The 22059-nt window shown below is 45.2% G+C and overlaps 2 protein-coding genes across 2 annotated transcripts in view; both read right to left on the minus strand.

Moving 5' to 3' along the window:
* LOC129820734 (cytochrome c oxidase assembly factor 5) lies at positions 1–1313 on the minus strand. Its single transcript, XM_055877649.1, has 3 exons — positions 974–1313; positions 568–651; positions 1–462 (listed from the first exon to the last, which is right to left on the minus strand). The coding sequence occupies exons 1-3, from the start codon at positions 1220–1222 to the stop codon at positions 421–423; spliced, it is 375 nt and encodes a 124-aa protein (XP_055733624.1). The 5' UTR covers positions 1223–1313; the 3' UTR covers positions 1–420.
* Positions 1314–1407: 94 nt separating this feature from the next.
* Positions 1408–22059, minus strand: part of LOC129820733 (alpha-1,3-mannosyl-glycoprotein 4-beta-N-acetylglucosaminyltransferase A-like) — a 104747-nt gene continuing 84095 nt past the window's right edge. Inside the window, exons 8-17 of the mRNA XM_055877647.1 lie at positions 15259–15334; positions 12308–12422; positions 10768–10898; positions 10589–10696; positions 10305–10379; positions 9923–10041; positions 6198–6276; positions 5251–5311; positions 4889–5001; positions 1408–4765 (exon numbers count right to left, since the gene is read on the minus strand). Coding sequence (XP_055733622.1) covers positions 4739–4765; positions 4889–5001; positions 5251–5311; positions 6198–6276; positions 9923–10041; positions 10305–10379; positions 10589–10696; positions 10768–10898; positions 12308–12422; positions 15259–15334 — 904 coding nt within the window. The 3' untranslated portion in view covers positions 1408–4738. The remainder of the gene's footprint in view (positions 4766–4888; positions 5002–5250; positions 5312–6197; positions 6277–9922; positions 10042–10304; positions 10380–10588; positions 10697–10767; positions 10899–12307; positions 12423–15258; positions 15335–22059) is intronic.

The raw sequence follows: 22059 nt of genomic DNA on the forward strand, positions 1-22059 counted from the left end.
TCTGTTCAATGACACATTTATTACAGTTGTTCAAAACAGAGGCCCAATTTAGCAGTCTGTCAATCATCAGAACAGCCAAGGGGAGAGCTGAAAGTCCTGCTTTAGAGTTCCTTGAAGTTCGCTCATTTCAGAACATGGAAACAGAAGAGCAGCCCAGCATTCTTCCACACACTTACAAGTGTCTATGGTTTGAATTGTGGTAGGCCTATTCACAGACTCACTCATCACTTCAGGATGGTAATAAGTCCAACATACCTATTTGCAGAGCATATATTTTCTCTACAGAACCACCTCAAATCAAGTGAAGTTAGCATAATAAAATACAACCCCCATTTGGAACCCTTTAAGTTAGTTTTGCTACTATTCACAATTAATCCTTTCAGTGCTGTGAGTGTTGCAGAGGTGTTCAACTTTGGTCCATCAGTAGCCTTTCCTTCCCCTGAATCTGGACCGGTTATCTAACTGTAGAAATAGAGGGAAAGATCAGAAACAAGTCAGTTCCATACATAAGGATTTGCCAAGTGTTGAATGAATGTCATTGATGTCAGTGATGACTGGTGACCTCACCATGGATCTCTTGCACTCGAAGAAAGAGGTCTGCAGTGCTTTACAGTGGCCCTCCTTCAGACACTGACTGGGCATCTTCCCCTCCTGCAGGAATGGACACCATGGAGTTAGTCAAACACGTTTGTACCAAGACTGGTGTTTTGATATGTTATTGATCATTCTCACCGTTTACGTTGACCACACAACACATGCATCAATATTCAGAACGATCAGGTGTAGAAAGCGCTGCACTTTTCTTTTTTAATGGAAGTGTGGCTCAACCAACCAACAAGCCATAATTTACAATTTAAGGTAGTCCTACGCTTTGAAATTAGGGATGTTATACAAGTAAAACTGTAAAGCATAATATTAGCTAGCAAACCATAACCTCAGATGAAAGGGAATATCACATTTTCCATAACGTTACCTTTACAACGCAGTCGTGTTGAAGGAGACATGCCTTGAAGTCCTCCCTGATTCCTGAGCATGCCCTGCCGTCCTCCTCTTTGTCCTCGTAGAATTTAGGCATTGTGCTGCACTTACATTTAAGACAATTACGCAAGAAATTTAGACTTAAACAATATATTTTACAGTATGTTACATGAACGTTGTAATGCAAGCCACCATATTTGATTCGCAAAGTATCCTGGGAATACAAAAATTGAACTATATGCATGCTGGGAGTGTTTGTAGTTTTTGTACGTTTCGGCGAAATTAGGAGAGTTTGAACATGTACTTTCTCTTGATTTATTTTTTAACCTAGCCGGTTGGCTCTATAGGAATGTGTGGCTGATGGAAATGAGGCATTCTCCCATCAGACAGTGAATTATGTGAAATAATGAAACCAAGGCAGAAAACAGATGGGTGTGAATTGTATCAACCATTTGGATTTATTTCAACGATGTCCATGTAAAAATCATCAGAGGCAGATATACTAATATAGTGATGAAGGCACATGACATGACCTGATGGGGAGAACAGAGAAGGTGGAAGCAGGCAGGGGTGGGGTGAGCCTGACTGTCTTCATAGTCTTGCTGTCTCTTTTCTTTCATCTACCTCTAGGGTCTAGGCAAGCGACTCAATAATAGGCTAACCTCCATATTGCTTTTCTATACAATCTTAGATAAGCGTGGATGAAGGGCACAAAAAAAGGATGGAAGAAACCCCCTTTAAACTAGTGAGAAACACAGTTTGTGTTCCCCTCTGCTCAAGCCGTCCTCCACCTTAAGAGGTTTTAATTCAGGAGGTTGCAAATCCTTCGCTAGAACGTTGCAGATAGAAATGTAATGTATAGATCTGGCACGATTCCCATTTCTACACAGAGAATCATATCGGATCTACAGAATAGATTTCTATCTGAAGGTTCTAATCCGTTACACTACTTAAATAAAGGCCCAGGTGTGAGCGAGAGGGTCTGGTTTGACCAGGGGGCTCAGGGGAGGGGCCAGCTCCATTTAAAAAGTTGACACATCAATCAATCACACAATAAATAAAGGACATTTACAGACAAACAAACCTGGTACAAAGTGGTCCGGTTTCGAAAGTGTTGCCCAAATCCACCCCTAGTCTTTATCCTACCTAGGAGTTTTTAATTTAAAGGATTGGGTAGGATTGTTCCTTATACTGTAGTTGTCCAACCCTACTAGATCAACATTAAGTGCTGTGATGTAGGGGACGATTTAGAATTGGACATGCGTGCATACACATCTTTGACATTTAAAATAGCACTCCCAATCAAAACGATCAATCTTCTCTCACGTGGATGGAATTTTGAAAGAAAAACGAAATCTTCATCAAATCTCTTATTGTATAAACATTTCTCATGAATTATTTTTGTGACCTATCCTGAACCTATGAATCAAAGAGCAATGCAAATAGCTTTTCTGTACAGCTACAATCAGAGTAGACAAGATGCCCCCCAGGGGAGCGTGGCCGTCAGCATTACAGGTTAATGGCACCTGAATTGGGGAGGACGGGCTCGTGGTAACAGCTGAAACAGAATTAGTGGAATGGTATCAAACATGGTTTCTATGTGTTTGATGCCATTCCATTTGCTCTGTTCCAGACATTATTATGAGCCGTCCTCCCCTCAGCAGCCTCCACTGGTATACATGCATCCTTCTGCAACTAGATGGCGCATAGAATAAATGCAACATCCTGTCTAACCACTGCCAGCAGTCTTCAATTAAATGATTGGACAGAATCAGACATCACATGGGGTAGAACTCACTGATGATGTCAGAAGTGTAAAATGACATAACCAATGGGAGTTGGTAAATGAAAGCCCAGCAACAACAACAAAAAAGAATGGAACATTTAAAACTGTCAGTTGAAAACTCAGTGCAACGTTCTAAATAGCATTTGATCATCAGTTCAATATATCATTTCAATATAGTGAAGTCATCAAAATGAAATGAAGTGAATGAATCCCCCATTGCTGATGGTAAACATGAGTCACACTGTACAATTGGTGGCGAGTTATGGAGGAACCGTTACCCCTGTCATCTGTAAATCTTGTATCACGTAATCAAATCCCTTCAAAAGAGTCAATGTAGGGTAGAGGGAAGGGAGTGAATGAAGGGAAGTTCTGCACCGGACTCATTATGGTGGAGCAGGACTTTAAAGGCACATGGGTATGGATCTAGCACAACCTCAGCCAGGATGTCTGGCTTAAGGCCTGTACTGATGTCAGCTCTCCTTCATTTTAACTTTGACCATCTGAGAAATGTTATACAAAAACGGACTCTGGAACAGCAGTTAGATTCAACCTCTATCTCAACCAACCAGCGGACAAGACAACATGGAATACCAAGCAGCTTGTTTCGGGAACAAAAAGAACACATCAACTACCGTAGCATAAATCATTTTTTTCTTTGAACCTCTTGTACAAATTAAAGATTTATTTTAAATAAATTAATTCACCTTCATACGTCGTCATTGTCGTAGTAATAATAATAATAAAATGAATATAGCAATACATCCCTTCAGGTGAGCAAAGTCAAGGCCAAAGTCTGATTAGTTTACCACTTAAAGGACACTAGAGGTCTTTCAGACTGACTTCCTGTCAAACAGGAAGTAGAGAGATAGATGTGGTTTCCTTCAGTCACAAAGATTTTTCATGGAATAAAATGAAACCACAGGAGGTTGGTGGCACCTTAATTGGGGAGGACAGGCTCATGATAATGGCTGGAGTGGAATCAATGGAATGGTATCAAATACATCAAACACATGTTTCCACGTGTTTGATGCCATTCCATTTGCTCAATTCCAGCCATTATTAAGAGCTGTCCTCCCCTCAGCAGCCTCCACTGGATCAAACTGCCCCATACACAGATCTTAGGTAGGTTTCAGGTGTTTTGCCCAGAATGGTTTGGGTTGAGACTTGAGTAAGGCAAGCTGATCCAAGATCTGCACCTATGGGTGACGTCTACCCAGGGCATAGTTTGGCAGACCTGTCACTTTAAAGATGGGGAACCACATTTAGTTTCCGCTTCGTTTGCCATTGTCATTGTAATCCCTTTCAAAAGAAGGAAGTAATAAAGGCAGTTATCTTCACGATAAGAAAGACTGACAACTTGTTTGTCTATTTATTACCTGCTGTTTACCTAAAACACACAACTCTGTGGAAAAGAACAAAAAGCAACAGGTCTTTGAGGCCGATGGAGCCATTCTTCAGTCACTTCAATCACCAGCAGGGGGCTCCACTATAGCTCCAGTGAGTGCAATACCTCAGTGGAACAGATCAGAGAGGCTGAGACGAAGAGCACATAGAGCAGAGAGCAGCATGTACAACACCAGCATCCTGGTGACATCAGCCTCTCAGATCAGCTGAGGTGTGTCTCTCCGAGTCACAAGCCATCGGCGTTACCTCGACAGTCAGAGCTGGAAACGGATTTCTTCCGGACACCAAATAACTTCTGATATTTTATATCTGGCTCTTTTTTGTACAGTAGTATTCACATTCACGCAAAAAGAGAGCAAGAGAGCGAGGAAAGGATAGGCAGCAATAGAGAGAAAGCAATCGAGTGACAGCGCCCTTAGACAGAAACCCTGAGAGGAGCGGCTCTGGTGCGCTCTGATGATGTCACTGCTGGTTGCTAGGTGGCAGAAGGCCCCTGGTCAGTCAGTTTTAGGTGCGTCTGCGAGCACCCCGGGGCCGGGGGCCAGGATTGATGTGGCCCCCCGCTTTATGTCAGCCTGCTCTCCTCTTTATGTGAATCTACAGAGAGACACACAGAACCGTCACACATAGCTCTCGTTATACAGGATAACATTCCGCTGGGTAGAATATAAACATGATATAAAATATTAAAGGACAGATGATGGCGTGTGATTGGCTGACCTCGCTGAGGATGGCCCAGACAGCTGAGTCTTTGACGACAGAGAGACGCAGCGCCACCACCGGGTTGAACGAGGTGTCTACAGCCCCCTCAGCCACACCCTTCTCAAATTGACCTAGAGAGAGAGAGAGAGAGAGAGAGAGAGAGAGAGAGAGAGAGAGAGAGAGAGAGAAAGAGAGAGAGAAAGAGAAAGAGAAAGAGAGAGAGAGAGAGAGAGAGAGCGCTGTGATTGAGGACCTTTGGACAGGCAGTTTGTAAATTGTGTATCAGTCTGTGGCAGGAACAATGAGACTGGGTAATCTGAATCAGGCTGTGTATGTGTTCTAAGGTAACGGAATACAAGGGTTGGTACAGGTCCACTCACCAATCCTGTAGAAGCGGTCATCAGTTCGCTTGTATTTCTCTTTGGACTTAGGTCCAGTTTCCTTCAGACACAGACACATGTTGTGGTTATGTTGGTAATGGTATGCACACACTAGGTAGGTAGAGAGCCTTGTTAACACTAACATACAGTATAATGCACACCACAGGAGCTTGGTGGTTCCTTAATTGGGGAGGACGGGCTCATGGTAATGACTGGAGTGGAATTAGTGGAATGGTATCAAAGACATCAAACATAGAAACTATGTGTTTGATACCATTCTATTTACTCCGTTACAGCAATTATTATGAGCCGTCCTCCCCTCAGCAGCCTCCCCTGATGCACAGTGCTTATCTCCCGCCTCTGATAGTGATATTGAATGGAGCAGACTGTGCTCATGATCCTGTCAATAACCAATCAATAACTGACATAGACAATTTGAGTGATGATGGATCAATAAACCAATCAGAAACAAGTGCCCTGACTATTGACACATTATTGCACACTGTGTCGTCCAAATGCTGTCTTTGCATTGTCTGAATGCTGTTTTTGCATTGTTGTATGTTGTGTTTGCATTGTCTGAATGTTGTGTTTGCATTGTCTGAATGTTGTCTTTGCATTGTCTGAATGTTGTCTTTGCATTGTCTGAATGTTGTCTTTGCATTGTCTGAATGTTGTCTTTGCATTGTCTGAATGTTGTCTTTGCATTGTCTGAATGTTGTCTTTGCATTGTCTGAATGTTGTCTTTGCATTGTCTGAATGTTGTCTTTGCATTGTCTGAATGTTGTCTTTGCGTTGTCTGAATGTTGTCTTTGCGTTGTCTGAATGTTGTCTTTGCGTTGTCTGAATGTTGTCTTTGCGTTGTCTGAATGTTGTCTTTGCGTTGTCTGAATGTTGTCTTTGCGTTGTCTGAATGATGTCTTTGCATTGTATGAATGTTGTCGTCTTACCGAGAAGGGCAGTATCTCTACAGTGGTGTTCTCTATCCTGTCTCCAGGGTGTTCCTGGTTCCCACTGCGGAACAGGAACCTGCCAATCACATAACACTATTAATGCAAATTCACATCACATGTCACACTCATGAATATGCAAACTCACACCTTGCTTACACGTAACACTGTCCTGTCACACATTTTGCTGTGCTTTCTGTAACGACACATCTGACATGTTTAAACCAAGCCTGTGGTAGCGGTGGCGCGCGCACACACACACACACACACACACACACACACACACACACACACACACACACACACACACACACACACACACACACACACACACACACACACACACACACACACACACACACACACACACGAGACCCTTCACACAGCTGATAATGAAATTTCATCAGTACAATGGTACCCTGGCTGGCTAATTTGTGCAAATCAAGCCCAGACACAAACACGAGACGTCACTGGCTGCGACAGACCGAAACAAAACACATTAAACAGAAACCCTACACACGAACCAGAAACATAAATGGGACGAACTAAAAGCACGTATATCCTACCAACGGGACATTAAAAACTAATATCTTATGTTTCAATGTGTCATGGCTGAACGACGACATTTATAACATACAGCTGGCAGGTTATCGGCAGGATAGAACAGCAGCCTCTAGGAAGACAAGGGGTGGCGGTCTATGTATATTTGTAAACAACAGCTGGTGCGCGATATCTAAGGAAGTCTCTAGGTTTTGCTCACCTGAGGTAGAGTATATCATGATAAGCTGTAGACCACACTATCTACCTAGAGAGTTTTCATCTGTATTTTTTGTAGCTGTCTAAGACTGCACTCAATTAGGTGTATACCGCAAACAAGAAAACGTTCATCCAGAGGCGGCACTCTTGGTGGCCGGGGACTTTAATGCAGGGAAACTTAAATCAGTTTTACCTCATTTCTATCAGCATGTTAAATGTGCAACCAGAGGGGAAAAAACTTGACCACCTTTACTCCACAGAGACGCGTACAAAGCTCTCTTTCATCCCCCATTTGGTAAATCTGACCATAATTCTATCCTCCTGATTTCTGCTTACAAGCAAAAACTAAAGCAGGAAGCACAAGTGACTCGGTCTATAAAAAAGTGGTCAGATTAAGCAGATGCTAAACTACAGGACTGTTTTGCCATCACAGACTGGAACATGTTCCGGGATTCTTCCGATGGCATTGAGGAATACACCACATCAGTCACTGGCTTCAACAATAAGTGCATCGATGACATCGTCCCCACAGTGACTGTACGTACATACCCCAATCAGAAGCCATGGATTACAGGCAACATCTGCACTGAGCTAAAAGGGTAGAGCTGCCGCTTTCAAGGAGCGGGACTCTAACCCGGTAGCTTGTAAGAAATCCTGCTATAACCTCTGACAAACCATCAAACAGGCAAAGCATCAATACAGGACTAAGATCGAATCGTACTACACCGGCTCCAACGCTCATCGGATGTGGCAGGGCTTGCAAACTATTACAGACTACAAAAGGAAGCACATCCGAGAGCTGCCCAATGACACGAGCCTACCAGACGAGCTAAATAACTTCTATGCTCGCTTCGAGGCAAGTAACACTGAAACATGCATGAGAGCATCAGCTGTTCCGGACGACTGTGTGATCACGCTCTCCACAGCCGATGTGAGTAAGACCTTTAAACAGTTCAACATTCACAAGGCCGCAGGGCCAGACGGATTACCTCAACATGTCTTCACTGACATTTTCAACCTCTCCCTGTCTGAGTCTGTAATACCAACTTGTTTCAAGCAGACCACCATAGTCCCTGCGCCCAAGAACACTAAGGTAACCTTCCTAAATGACTACCGACCCGTAGCACTCACATCTGTAGCCATGAAGTGCTTTGAAAGGCTGGTCATGGCTCACAACACCATTATCCCAGAAACCCTAGACCCACTCCAATTTGCATACCACCCCAACAAAACCACAGATGATGCAATCTCTATTGCACTCCAGACTGTCCTTTCATACCTGGACAAAAGGAACACCTATGTGAGAATGCTGTTCAACACATAGTGCCCTCAAAGCCCATCACTAAGCTAAGGACCCTGGGACTAAACACCTCCCTCTGCATGTAGGCATGACTCCAACACCATCATTAAGTTTGCAGCTTGTCGGTGATCAGGCCTACCATGACGAGACAGCCTATAGGGAGGTGGTCAGAAACCTGACTGTGTGATGCAAGGACAACAACCTCTCCCTCAATGTGATCAAGATAAAGAAGATTACTGTGGACTACAGGAAAAGGAGGACCGAGCACACCCACATTCTCATTGATGGGTCTGTAGTGGAGCAGATTGAGAGCTTCAAGTTCCTTGGCGTCCACATCCCCAACAAACTAATATGGTCCAAGCACACAAAGACAGTCGTGAAGAGGGCACGACAAAACCTATTTCCCCTCAGGAGACTGAAAAGATTTGGCATGGGTCCTCAGATCCTCAAAAGGTTCTGCAGCCGCACCATCAAGAGCATCCTGACGGGTTGCATCACTGCCTGGTATGTGCGTACGACCCAGTACATCACCGGGGCCAAACTTCCTGCCATCCCGGACCTCTATACCAGGCGGTGTCAGAGGAAGGCCCTAAAAATTGTTTAAGACTCCAGCCACCCTAGTCATAGACTGCTTTCTCTGCTACCACATGGCAAGCGGTACCGGAGCGCCACGTCTAGGTACAAGAGGCTTTTAAACAGCTTCTACCCCCAAACCATAAGACTCCTGAACATCTAATCAAATGGCTACCCAGACTATTTGCATTGCCCCTCCACCCTCTTCTATGCTGCTCCTACTCTCTGTTATTATGTATGCATAGTCACTTTAATAACTCTACCAACATATAGGGCTCCCGAGTGGCGCAGCGGTCTAAGGCATTGTATCTTAGTGCTTGAGGCGTTACTACAGACACCCTGGTTCAAATCCAGGCTGTATCACAACCGGCCGTGATTGGGAGTCCCATTGGGCAGCGCACAATTTGTCCGGGTTTAGCCGTCATTGTAAATAAGAATGTGTATTTAACTGACTTGCCTAGTTAAATAAAGGTTGACATTTATTTATTTTTTTAATACAGATTACCTCGACTAACCGTTGCCCCCGCACATTGACTCTGTACCGGTACCCCGTGTATATAGCCTCGCTATTGTTATTTTACTGCTGCTCTTTAATTATTTGTTACTTTTATTTTGGTATTTTCTTAAAACTGCATTGTTGGTTTAGGGATTTGTAAGTAAGCATTTCACTGTTGTATTCGGCGCATGTGACAAATAAAATGTTGATTTGATTCACATGAAACACTACACATGAAACAGAACGATGAGTTGGTCTCTTTTCCCTCTCAGTCAATCACGCTGAATCTCCCTGACTTCTCGAACACCTCTATAGCCTCTTTCTACTCATCCATTCCATCCACATCACCTCATCTCTGTCTCCTTCCTCCACCACCTCTCTTTCTTAGTGCTTTCTTTCTCCTTCCAACCCTTTCCGCTCTTTCTTTCTGAGAATCCCCCAGGGTGTCCTGGGAGTTCTTATTTTAGAACACCCTCATTAGCAGACACTGAGCCCCAGAGAGAGGCATGCTTAAGTTTGTGGAAGAGGAAGATTGTGTGTATGGCACGACATCTCTTTTCCCTCAGAAATGCACACGCACAGCTCCATATCCCTCCGCACCTTTCTATGCTGATGGGCTTGTCAAACTTGAAGAGGACGTAGTCTCCAGCAGTAGGATTGATGGCCCAGAAGAAGTCTTCTCCCAGGTAGGTCTTCTCCAAAGTGTGGCCCTGGTACACCTGCACAGCACAGCACAGCACAGCACAGCACAGCACAGCACAGTCAGCTGAATGCATTCAAAACATCTCAATATACTTTACAAATAAGTACACATATCAAACTTACTTCACAAATAACTATATCAAACAATAATATCGTACTACCTTACATTTTGAAATAAAAAGCCAATGGTGAAACGGGCTTTAAAACAATATATATTTTTCAACTCATAAGAAGGTCAAGCCAGAAAGGTGTCTGTGAGGATGATTTAAAGGTGCTGTACCTTGAGAGATGTGGACACCTCAGCAGGCGGGTTCACATGGATCTTATGGAGCAGGGGCTTCAGGAAGTCCTTATCCTAAACAGGAAGTGGAAGTGAGACAGCAGCATAGATGACCGGAAGTGGTCATACCAGGGGGATGTGAGCATGGCCTAGTATGGTGGGTTGAGGAGATATTTGGGTAGATGGAGGTGGTGTTTGGACATATGGTAAAAGGCTGATGCAGAGAGAGTGATCTAGGGTGAGAGGGAGGGTGCTAGAGAGAGGATGAGAGGTTTGGGACCCACAGTGAGTTTCTGGATCTTTCCGGCCAGAGAGGAGTGCAGCCCCACATGTTGAAAAAGAGAGGGCCTGAACCGCACACGCAGACTCGACTTCTGCCTCTCACAGTGCTTCTGCAGGGAGAAAGGGTAGATAGTGAAAAAAAGTTGAAGATAACCCCTCCCCACACACAGTTTTTACGTACCGCATCTTTCTCTGGGTTACACACTTTGACCCAGAGGATGTGGTCCAGTAGCCAATCAATGGGCTTCTCCTTATAGAACATGAGGATAAACTCTACTATGAGGTTGAGATCTGGAGCCTGGAACATCTTACCTGAGAGAGGGAGGGAGACAGAGGAGAGGTCGATGGGGAGAGAGAGGGAGAGGAGAAAGAGGGAGTGAAACAGGGAGATGGGGAGGTTAGGGGATCGATAGCGAGATAGAGAGTGGAAGACAGCGCATAGAAGGAGTATGTTAAGTGGGATGGCCACTCAAACCTTTGTTTTTTTACACTCTAAAAGCCTCCTGATGTTTGCTGACGTTCCGTAATTTTAGCTGACAGTCAGTGTTCGTTAATAACCCACTGGAGTCTAAGGGCCTGGGTTTCTACTAAGCTAACATATGGAATTGTTTTAATATGGTCATACCAAGCTATTTGATTATTTGATGAAACATTGAATTTGGCCTTACTGCTATTAGCCCATAGAAACACATTGAATAACATATTCATCTATGGAGAAAAAAACGATAGTCAAAAAATGTTTTGGGGAGGAAGTATGTTTTGAAGTGTCAGCCCATATCGGAGATATATACCAAAATTATTTGTATGATTTTTTTGTGGTGCCATTTCCTGGTTGCAAAACAAGCAGTCGTGTAGATAATCATTGTACCGTCGAAACCGCTGTGAAAAATATTTCCATAACCAAAAATATTGTATTTTTAGCTGTTTGAAGCTGGTGTACAAAGACAAATATGGATACCTAGTCAGTTGTACAACTGAATGCATTCAACTGAAATGTGTCTTCCGCATTTAACCCAACCTCTCTGAATCAGAGAGGTGAGGGGGGCTGCCATAATCGACATCCAAGTATTCAGCGCCCGGGGAACAGTTAACTGCCTTGCTCAGGGCCCGGGGAACAGTGGGTTAACTGCCTTGCTCAGGGTCAGAACAACAGATTTTTACCTTGTCAGCCCAGGGATTTGATCCAGCAACCTTTCGGTTACTTGCCCAACGCTCTAACCCCTAGGCTACCTGCCGAGCTTCTTAGACTTGCTTTCAATGAGAATACAGATCTATATAACTCACACTTCTATGTGAATTTTGTCAGGACGCCCAAAAAGATAGATATTGCAGCTTTAACCCCTTTTTTTTACGTTGGTACTGACGTACTGCCATTAATATTTTTAACTGGTACCGGGTTAGTTTCAGACGAGCTTTGTGAGGCTCGTGGGTGTCGTAGGGCAAAACTACGTGTTCGTGATTGTCTCTGCTTTCGATGGTGATGTCATTCGTTTATAGCCCGAACCGTTCGGACAGTACAGACATTTCGTTAGAAGGCCAATTTTCAGGATGGCTCCTGGTCTGACAAACGTTGTAGCTCTGCCACCTTCCACCACATATGCGGAAGGCCGACATCGGTGCATGCAGTCGATGGAGACGCAGCCCATGCAAAGAAAGGGTTGCTAAATGTTCAGACTGTGCACGTGTGTGTGTGTATATGTGTGTGTGTTCATGTGCGTTACCGATGAAGCCGAGTTGGGAGAACTCAAGGATCATCCAGTCCTCAGAGGAGAGCTGTAGGGCAAAGTTCTTCATGGTGGCAAAGTAGTTTGGTTTGGCCACAATGTCATCCTCCAACTGAGGTGAAGGTGGTGTGGTGGGGGAGAAAGAGTGACTGGTGAGGTGAGAGGCTTGCAGGGGTTCAGCCATCACACATACAGCTGACAAACATAACACCATACAAGTCCCTCTCACTGAGCTAAGCTTGTGCATAGCGGCTACAGAAACACTGCATTCGGTACAGTGCATTCGGAAAGTATTCAGACTTTTTTTTCACATTTTCTTATGTTAAAGCCAAAAAATATATTTTTGTTTTGTTTTGTTTTTTTCACCTTTATTTAACCAGGTAGGCTAGTTGAGAACACGTTCTCATTTACAATTGCGACCTGGCCAAGATAAAGCAAAGCAGTTCGACACATACAACAACACATAGTTACACATGGAGTAAAACAAACATACAGTCAATAATACAGTGAAAAATAAGTCTATATACAATGTGAGCAAGTGAGGTGAGATAAGGGAGGTGAAGGCAAACAAAATATATATATAAATAAATAAAAATATAAAAAAGACCATGGTGGCGAAGTAAATACAATATAGCAAGTAAAAACACTGGAATGGTTGGTTTGCAGTGGAAGAATGTGCAAAGTAGAGATAGAAATAATGTGGTGCAAAGGCGCAAAATAAATAAATAAATACAGTAGGTAAAGAGGTAGTTGTTTGGGCTAAATTATAGATGGGCTATGTACAGGTGCAGTAATCTATGAGCTGCTCTGACAGCTGGTGCTTAAAGTAATAATAATAATATAATAATCCCCCCTCATAAAATCGACACACAATACCCCATAATGACAAAGCAAAAACAGGTTTTTTGAAATGATTGTAAATAATATCACAGTTACATAAGTCTTCAGACCCTTTACTCAGTACTTTGTTGAAGCACCTTTGGCAGCTATTACAGCCGAGTCTTCTTGGGTATGATGCTACAAGCTTGGCACAACTGTATCTGGGGAGTTTCTCCCGTTCTTCTCTGCAGATCCTCTCAAGCTGTCAGGTTAGATGTGGAGCGTTCCTGTTTGATCAGGTTCAAGTCCGGGCTCTGGCTGGGCCACTCAAGGACATTCAGAGACTTGTCCCGAAGCCACTCCTGCGTTGTCTTGGCTGTGTGCCTGGGGTCGTTGTCCTTCGACCCAGTCGGAGGTCCGCTCTGGAGCAGGTTTTCATCAAGGATCTCTATGTACTTGGCTCTGTTCATCTTTCCCTTGATCCTGACTCCCAGTCCCTGCCGCTGAAAAACATCCCCACAGCATGATGCTGTCACCACCATGCTTCACTGTAGGGATAGTGCCAGGTTTCCTCTAGACATGATGGTTGGCACTCAGGCCAAAAAGTTAAATCTTGGTTTCATCAGACCAGAGAATCTTGTTTCATCAGGTCTGAGTCCTTTAGGTGCCTTTTGGCAAACTCCAAGCGGGCTGTTGTGCCTTTTACTGAGGAGTGGCTTCTGTCTGGCCACTCTACCATAAAGGCCTGTTTGGTGGAGTGCTGCAGAGATGGTTGTCCTTCTAGAAGGTTCTTCCATCTCCACAGAGGAACTCTGGAGCTCTGTCAGAGTGACCATCGGGTTCTTGGTCACCCCCCTGACCAAGGCCCTTCTCCCCCAATTGCTCAGTTTGGCCGGGCGGCCAGCTCTAGGAAGAGTCTTGGTGGTTCCAAACTTCTTAAATTTAAGAATGATAGAGGCCACTGTGTTCTTGGGGACCTTCAATGCTGCAAACATTTTTTGGTACCCTTCCCCAGATCTGTGCCTCGACACAATCCTGTCTCTGAGCTTTACGGACAATTCCTTCGACCTCATGGCTTGGTTTTTGCTGTGACATGCACTGTCAACTGCTATATAGACAGGTGTGTGTCTGTCCAAATCATGTCCAATCAATTGAATTTACCCCAGGTGAACTCCAATGAAGTTGTAGAAACATCTCAAGGATGATCAATGGAAACAGGATGCACCTGAGCTCAATTTCGAGTCTCATAGAAAAGGGGTATATCTGTTTTTAATTTCTTTGCTAAAAAAAAAATCTAAAAACATATTGTGTGTAGATTGATGATATATTTTTTCAATCAATTTTAGAATAAGGCTGTAACGTAACAAAATGTGGAAAAAGTCAAGGGGTCTAAATACTTTCTGAATGCGCTGTACATGAGGTCTATGGTTGTGTACATTCTATAGGCACTATGATGTCTATGGCCTACAACAGTAAAGTCAACTACACAGTGTTAATGACAGCACTCAGTACCTCTGTCATCCCCTGGAGACAACGTCAACACAGAATGGAACATTAAAACATCAACCAGAACACAAACAAACAAAAGACAGATAGGGTTAACAGAAGACGAGATGAGATTTAATGTGGTAGCTCATTATATCTATGTATGCTTGTGATCTATGGGAATGAGGGGGGGATCAGCAGGTGGTATGATATAACAGACAGAACATCTTGTACAGTATCACAGTAGCTCTGATCTTCACAAGGAGGAGAAAATACTGCCCAACTCTGACAAAAGAGCATGCAACTCCATCTCTCTCCGTCCTGCTCTTCTGACCCACACACAATTGCAAATGACCCTGTTTGATGTAAAGAACATGCCCAAATTGGGAACGTATTGTTCCAAACTGCAGACTCATCACTGTTTCCGTGGTAACGAATCCTCTGATCCTGAAGTAAGTGTGTGTGTGTGTGTGTGTGTGTGTGTGTGTGTGTGTGTGTGTGTTGGTACTAGGTGTACTACAACTCTGCACCAGACACATACTGCTCCTGCCGGGCACATTCTAACATGTTGCCATGGGTACGCAGTTTTAATAGGGCTAGGGGCGGAATGTGTGTGTGTGTGTGTGTTACAAGGATGTACATACCTGGACATAGTAGACTCCTTTGCTCACAGCATACATCATGAGGAAGGAATAGTCCAGATTCTGCTTGGTCCGCCATCTACAACACACACACGATTAGGAATAATTTCCTCCTACCCTGTTGCTAAATGACTGATGCATGGTGGCTGGAGGGAGCAGGTGTACACATCACTGCCTGACAGCAGGTGTTGAGGTTGGCACACACACAGCAGGTGGGCAGTAGGTACAGTCAATTCTTGCTATAAGTGGCTCTAATGAGCTCTGTTTACCATGCACTCAGAGGCGTGCGCACACACACACACACAGTTGTGTTAATCTTTCCACCTTTCCAGCAGCAGGGAGTCCAGGGGGCTTCTCATTCATATTCAATGAGCCCCATGAAAAATAATTGTGCTTACAAAGGGCAACACACAACAGGCACACATCAGACTGAGTTCAAACACTGTGAAAGAAAGAGAGAAAGAAAGAAAGAACATCAACACATTTCTGATGTGAGGGGAGTGGGAAGAATAAAGGCTTGTGAAGAATAGTGGGAAGAATAAAGGCTTCTCTAACCCAGAGCGACTTCCAGTTAGTGCATTCAGCTAGGTGGGACAACCACATATCTCAGTCATAGTATGTACATGTTCCTCAATAATGCAGTTATCAGCAAAGTCACAGCTAGTAAGGGGGAAAAGTGTGAGCGTTAGTTCAGGAAAGGAAAGTGTTTTTGTTGGTGGGTGAGGAGGGGGTGCTGTGGGATTATTTAAGATACTCTTTGAAGAGGTAGGGTTTCAGAAGTTTTCAGGAAGATGGGCAAGGACTCTGCTGTCCTAGCTTCAGGGGGAAGCTGGTTCCACCACCGGGGTGCAAGGACAGAGAAGAGCTTGGACTGGGCTGAGCGGGAGCTGCCCTCCCGGAGAGTGGGAGAGCCAGCAGACCAGAGGTGGCAGAACGGAGTACTCGGGTTGGGGTGTAGGGTTTGAGCATAGCCTTAAGGTTCCTCTTCCTGCCCCATAGGCAAGTCTTGTAGTGGATGTAAGCTTTGACTGGAAGTCAGTGGTGTGTGCGGAGGAGCGGGGTGACTTGGGAAATTTTTGGAAAATTGAACACCAGGCAGGCCGCGGCGTTCTGGATAAATTGCAGGGATTTGATGGCACAAGCCGAGAGCCCAGCCAACAGTGAGTAGCAGCAGTCCAGATGGAAGATGACAAGCGCCTGAATTAGGACCTGCACCACTTCCTGTGTGATGTAGCGTCGTACTCTACAGATGTTGTAGAGCATGAACCTACAGGAGTGAGTGACTGCTGTGATGTTTGCAGATGTTGTTTGCAGAGAACAATTTCTTGTTCATCAATACACCATGACAGCGCAATACACAAGGGGTGGAACAGTGGCCACATCAAGGGTCACATCAAGGTTCTTTGCACTCTGGAAGGGGGACACTGTGGAGTTGTCAACTGTGATGAAGAGGTCTTGGAGTGGACAGGCCTTCAGTGGGAGGAAGAGCAGCTCCGTCCTGTCAAGGTTGAGCTTGAGGTGGTGGGACGTCATCCAAGCGGAGATATCTGCACGTAGTGATGGGTGTCGCCACCTGGGTGTCAGAAGGGTGGAAAAAGAAAAGTAGTTGAGTGTCATCCAGATAGCAATGATAGGAGAGACCATGTGAGGACATAATGGAGCTGAGTGACTTGGTGTATAGAGAGAAGAGGAGAGGGACTAGGACCGAGCCCTGGGGGACACCAGTACTGAGCATACGTTGAAACTTAGTCTGATGAAGAGAGAGCAGCTGGAGTAGCAGGGTTCTCTGGGTTGATCCATGTCTCCATCAGGGCCAAAAGGTCTAGGGACTGAAGGGCAGCATAGGCTGAGATGAACTCAGCGTTCTTGACCGCAGATCGCCAGTTCCAGGGATTCCACATGGGTTGTGTACGCAGGGTAGATTAAATTAGAAGGGTTGCAGCTAAGGGGTGGGGAGTGTCTGTAAATCCTACAGTGAGAGGAGCAAACAGGTACAGAAAACACACACATAGTTGACTAAAGAACTACAAAAAAGCTAAATGAGATAATCCGAAAACAACTAGGTAAGATACTTAATTGAGAGAGTGGTGTGGACCCTTAAAAAGTAGATGGCCCTAGACAGTACTAAACAACAAGATGAAAATGATACTTATCACTCCTGGAGATATCAGGAGTCCTCTAACTATAGAATGAAGCAGGTAGCCTAGTGGTTAGAGTGTTGGGCCAGTAACCGAAAGGTTGCAAGATCGAATCCCCAAGCTGACAATGTAAAAATCTGTTGTTCTGCCTCTGAACAAGGCAGTTAACCCATTGTTCCTAGGCCGTCATTGAAAATAAGAATTTGTTCTTAACTGACTTGCCTTTAAAAATTTAAAAATAAAAAGCACACTGAGCATGCACACGCTGTCAGAGCAGCTCACAAATCACTGCACCTGTACATAGCCCATCTATAAATAGCCCAAACAACTACGCTTCCCCTATTGTATTTATTTATTTTGTTCCTTTGCACCCCAGTATTTCTACTTTGCACACTCATCTACTGTCAAATCTACCATTCCAGTGTTTTACTTGCTTTATTGTATTTACTTCACCACCATGGCCTATTTATTGCCTTACCTCTCTTATCTTCCTCATTTGCACACACTGTACATAGACTTTTCTACTGTATTATTGACTGCATGTTTGTTTATTTCATGTGTAACTCTGTGTTGTTGAATGTGTCGAACTGCTTTGCTTTATCTTGGCCAGGTTGCAGTTGTAAATGAGAACTTGTTCTCAACTAGCCTACCTGGTTAAATAAAGGTGAAATAAATAAATACCTTTTTAAAAATAACAAAGATGTGTGGTCTCGTTGGATGAACACTGATTTCACATGGGACACAGAGACAGAGGGAGAGAAAGCCAGAGAAAACAGAGGGAGAGAAAGCCAGAGAAAACAGAGGGAGAGAGAACAAATGAAAGCGATAAACCATTTCTAGAAGAGCGAGAGAGAGAAGGGATGATATGACAACATCGATCAGACAGAAGGAGGGGTGTGCAGAGGAAAGAGGTAGAGATAAAACAGAGTGAGGAGGGAGAGAGCGAAAAGAAGGTGGAAGAGAGAAGAAGAGAAAGGAAAAGAGAGTAAGAAAGAAAGATAGAATTATAGAGCAAGAGTAGTGTTGTCACGATACCAGCACTGTGATACCGATACCAGGTTAAGTATCACAATACTCGATACACGATACCAGCACTGTGATACTGATACCAGGTTAAGTATCACAATACTCGATACACGATACCAGCACTGTGATACCGATACCAGGTTAAGTATCACAATACTCGATACACGATACCAGCACTGTGATACTGATACCAGGTTAAGTATCACAATACTCGATACACGATACCATCACTGTGATACCGATACCAGGTTAAGTATCACAATACTTGATACACGATACCAGCACTGTGATACCGATACCAGGTTAAGTATCACAATACTCGATACACGATACCAGCACTGTGATACCGATACCAGGTTAAGTATCACAATACTCGATACACGATACCAGCACTGTGATACTGATACCAGGTTAAGTATCACAATACTCGATACACGATACCAGCACTGTGATACCGATACCAGGTTAAGTATCACAATACTCGATACCAGCACTGTGATACCGATACCAGGTTAAGTATCACAATACTCGATACACGATACCAGCACTGTGATACCGATACCAGGTTAAGTATCACAATACTCGATACACGATACCAGCACTGTGATACCGATACCAGGTTAAGTATCACAATACTCGATACACGATACCAGCACTGTGATACTGATACCAGGTTAAGTATCACAATACTCGATACCAGCACTGTGATACTGATACCAGGTTAAGTATCACAATACTCGATACACGATACCAGCACTGTGATACCGATACCAGGTTAAGTATCACAATACTCGATACACGATACCAGCACTGTGATACCGATACCAGGTTAAGTATCACAATACTCGATACACGATACCAGCACTGTGATACCGATACAAGGTTAAGTATCACAATACTCGATACACGATACCATCACTGTGATACCGATACCAGGTTAAGTATCACAATACTCGATACACGATACCACGGCAAAAAAATAAGGCATATTAGCCAGTCACAGAATGGTACTTGATCCAGACAGTTACCAGCTACTGCTCTGTTCAATCAGTGGCCATCTTTTGAGTTCAATATCAGTACATTTGAAATGTTTTAAATAAAATAAAAAAATTCAGAGACAGCCGTGTATGCATTAATGAATAAATTAAACAAATCATACAATCAATTCAACTTCGTTTTTACCAGTCTAATTACATAACAACATAATGGTAATCATTTATTTGAATGGTAAACCTCTTGATAAACTGGGTGGAGCCAAGGCCTAACTACAGTACCGCTGAATAGAAAGAAGTGTGTGCATGAATTGTGGTATTTGAACCATTTTTCATGTCCTACTATCAAAAAAAATACAGAAGTTTAAGAGAAAGATGTTCCAACAGCAGTGAAGGTCGGAGAGAGAGGGAAGTGGAGGGTGGGAGAGAGAGAGAGGGAAAAGGGGAGGGTGGGAGAGAGAGAGAGGGAAAAGGGGAGGGTGGGAGAGAGAGGGAAAAGGGGAGGGTGGGAGAGAGGGAAAAGGGGAGGGTGGGAGAGAGAGGGAAAAGGGGAGGGTGGGAGAGAGAGGGAAAAGGGGAGGGTGGGAGAGAGCGGGAAAAGGGGAGGGTGGGAGAGAGAGGGAAAAGGGGAGGGTGGGAGAGAGAGGGAAAAGGGGAGGCTGGGAGAGAGAGGGAAGGGGAGGCTGGGAGAGAGAGGGAAGGGGAGGCTGGGATAGAGAGGGAAAAGGGGAGGGTGGGAGAGAGAGGGAAAAGGGGAGGGTGGGAGAGAGAGGGAAAAGGGGAGGGTGGGAGAGAGAGGGAAGAATGCAATCGACCTTGAGCTCACTTTGAGGGATGCCTGTGGAATACTGAGTACCTGGCCCACTCCTCCATCCCGCCTCTCCATCATGTCACTAGCAATGCCCAACGGACGTGACACATTCACGAACATTAGCCAGAACAAAGTCATTTTCAATGGGGTGTGAGCAGGGGAGCTGGGCTGGAGAGGTGACAAAGTGGCGGGGTGTGGACGTTATTTGAAAGTTTCCCAATGTTAGTCACCAGATAAAGATGAAAGACGGAGAAACTTCCTCTGATTGTTTACAGATTCAAACAGGGTTCCAGCTTGAAAGGGACTGAGGAGATGACTGGGCTCCAGGCTGAAAGGAACAGAGGAGATGACTGGGCTCCAGGCTGAAAGGGACAGAGGAGATGACAGGGCTCCAGACTGAAAGGGACAGAGGAGATGACAGGGCTCCAGACTGAAAGGGACAGAGGAGATGACAGGGCTCCAGACTGAGAGGGACAGAGGAGATGACAGGGCTCCAGGCTGAAAGGGACAGAGGAGATGACAGGGCTCCAGACTGAAAGGGACAGAGGAGATGACAGGGCTCCAGACTGAGAGGGACAGAGGAGATGACAGGGCTCCAGGCTGAAAGGGACAGAGGAGATGACTGGGCTCCAGGCTGAAAGGGACAGAGGAGATGACAGGGCTCCAGACTGAAAGGGACAGAGGAGATGACTGGGCTCCAGGCTGAAAGGGACAGAGGATATGACAGGGCTCCAGACTGAGAGGGACAGAGGAGATGACAGGGCTCCAGACTGAGAGGGACAGAGGAGATGACAGGGCTCCAGACTGAAAGGGACAGAGGAGATGACAGGGCTCCAGGCTGAAAGGGACAGAGGAGATGACAGGGCTCCAGGCTGAAAGGGACAGAGGAGATGACTGGGCTCCAGGCTGAAAGGGACAGAGGAGATGACTGGGCTCCAGACTGAAAGGGACAGAGGAGATGACAGGGCTCCAGGCTGAAAGGGACAGAGGAGATGACTGGGCTCCAGACTGAAAGGGACAGAGGAGATGACAGGGCTCCAGGCTGAAAGGGACAGAGGAGATGACAGGGCTCCAGACTGAAAGGGACAGAGGAGATGACAGGGCTCCAGACTGAAAGGGACAGAGGAGATGACAGGGCTCCAGACTGAAAGGGACAGAGGAGATGACAGGGCTCCAGACTGAAAGGGACAGAGGAGATGACAGGGCTCCAGACTGAAAGGGACAGAGGAGATGACAGGGCTCCAGGCTGAAAGGGACAGAGGAGATGACAGGGCTCCAGACTGAAAGGGACAGAGGAGATGACTGGGCTCCAGACTGAAAGGGACAGAGGAGATGACAGGGCTCCAGGCTGAAAGGGACAGAGGAGATGACTGGGCTCCAGACTGAAAGGGACAGAGGAGATGACAGGGCTCCAGACTGAAAGGGACAGAGGAGATGACAGGGCTCCAGACTGAAAGGGACAGAGGAGATGACAGGGCTCCAGACTGAAAGGGACAGAGGAGATGACTGGGCTCCAGACTGAAAGGGACAGAGGAGATGACAGGGCTCCAGACTAAAAGGGACAGAGGAGATGACTGGGCTCCAGGCTGAAAGGGACAGAGGAGATGACAGGGCTCCAGGCTGAAAGGGACAGAGGAGATGACAGGGCTCCAGACTGAAAGGGACAGAGGAGATGACTGGGCTCCAGACTGAAAGGGACAGAGGAGATGACAGGGCTCCAGACTGAAAGGGACAGAGGAGATGACAGAGCTCCAGACTGAAAGGGACAGAGGAGATGACAGGGCTCCAGACTGAAAGGGACAGAGGAGATGACAGGGCTCCAGACTGAAAGGGACAG

This window comes from Salvelinus fontinalis, chromosome 23 (assembly GCF_029448725.1).
Source record: "Salvelinus fontinalis isolate EN_2023a chromosome 23, ASM2944872v1, whole genome shotgun sequence".
Taxonomy (NCBI): Eukaryota; Metazoa; Chordata; class Actinopteri; order Salmoniformes; family Salmonidae; genus Salvelinus; species Salvelinus fontinalis.

Excerpts from the sequence above, each read along its gene's own strand:
- LOC129820734 (XM_055877649.1), bottom strand. The coding sequence starts at position 1,222 with ATGCATATAGTTCAATTTTTGTATTCCCAGGATACTTTGCGAATCAAA. Across the intron at positions 652-973 it reads AACACGACTGCGTTGTAAAG|GAGGGGAAGATGCCCAGTCA; the intron begins GTAACGTTATGG and ends CCATTCCTGCAG. Across the intron at positions 463-567 it reads TCGAGTGCAAGAGATCCATG|TTAGATAACCGGTCCAGATT; the intron begins GTGAGGTCACCA and ends CTATTTCTACAG.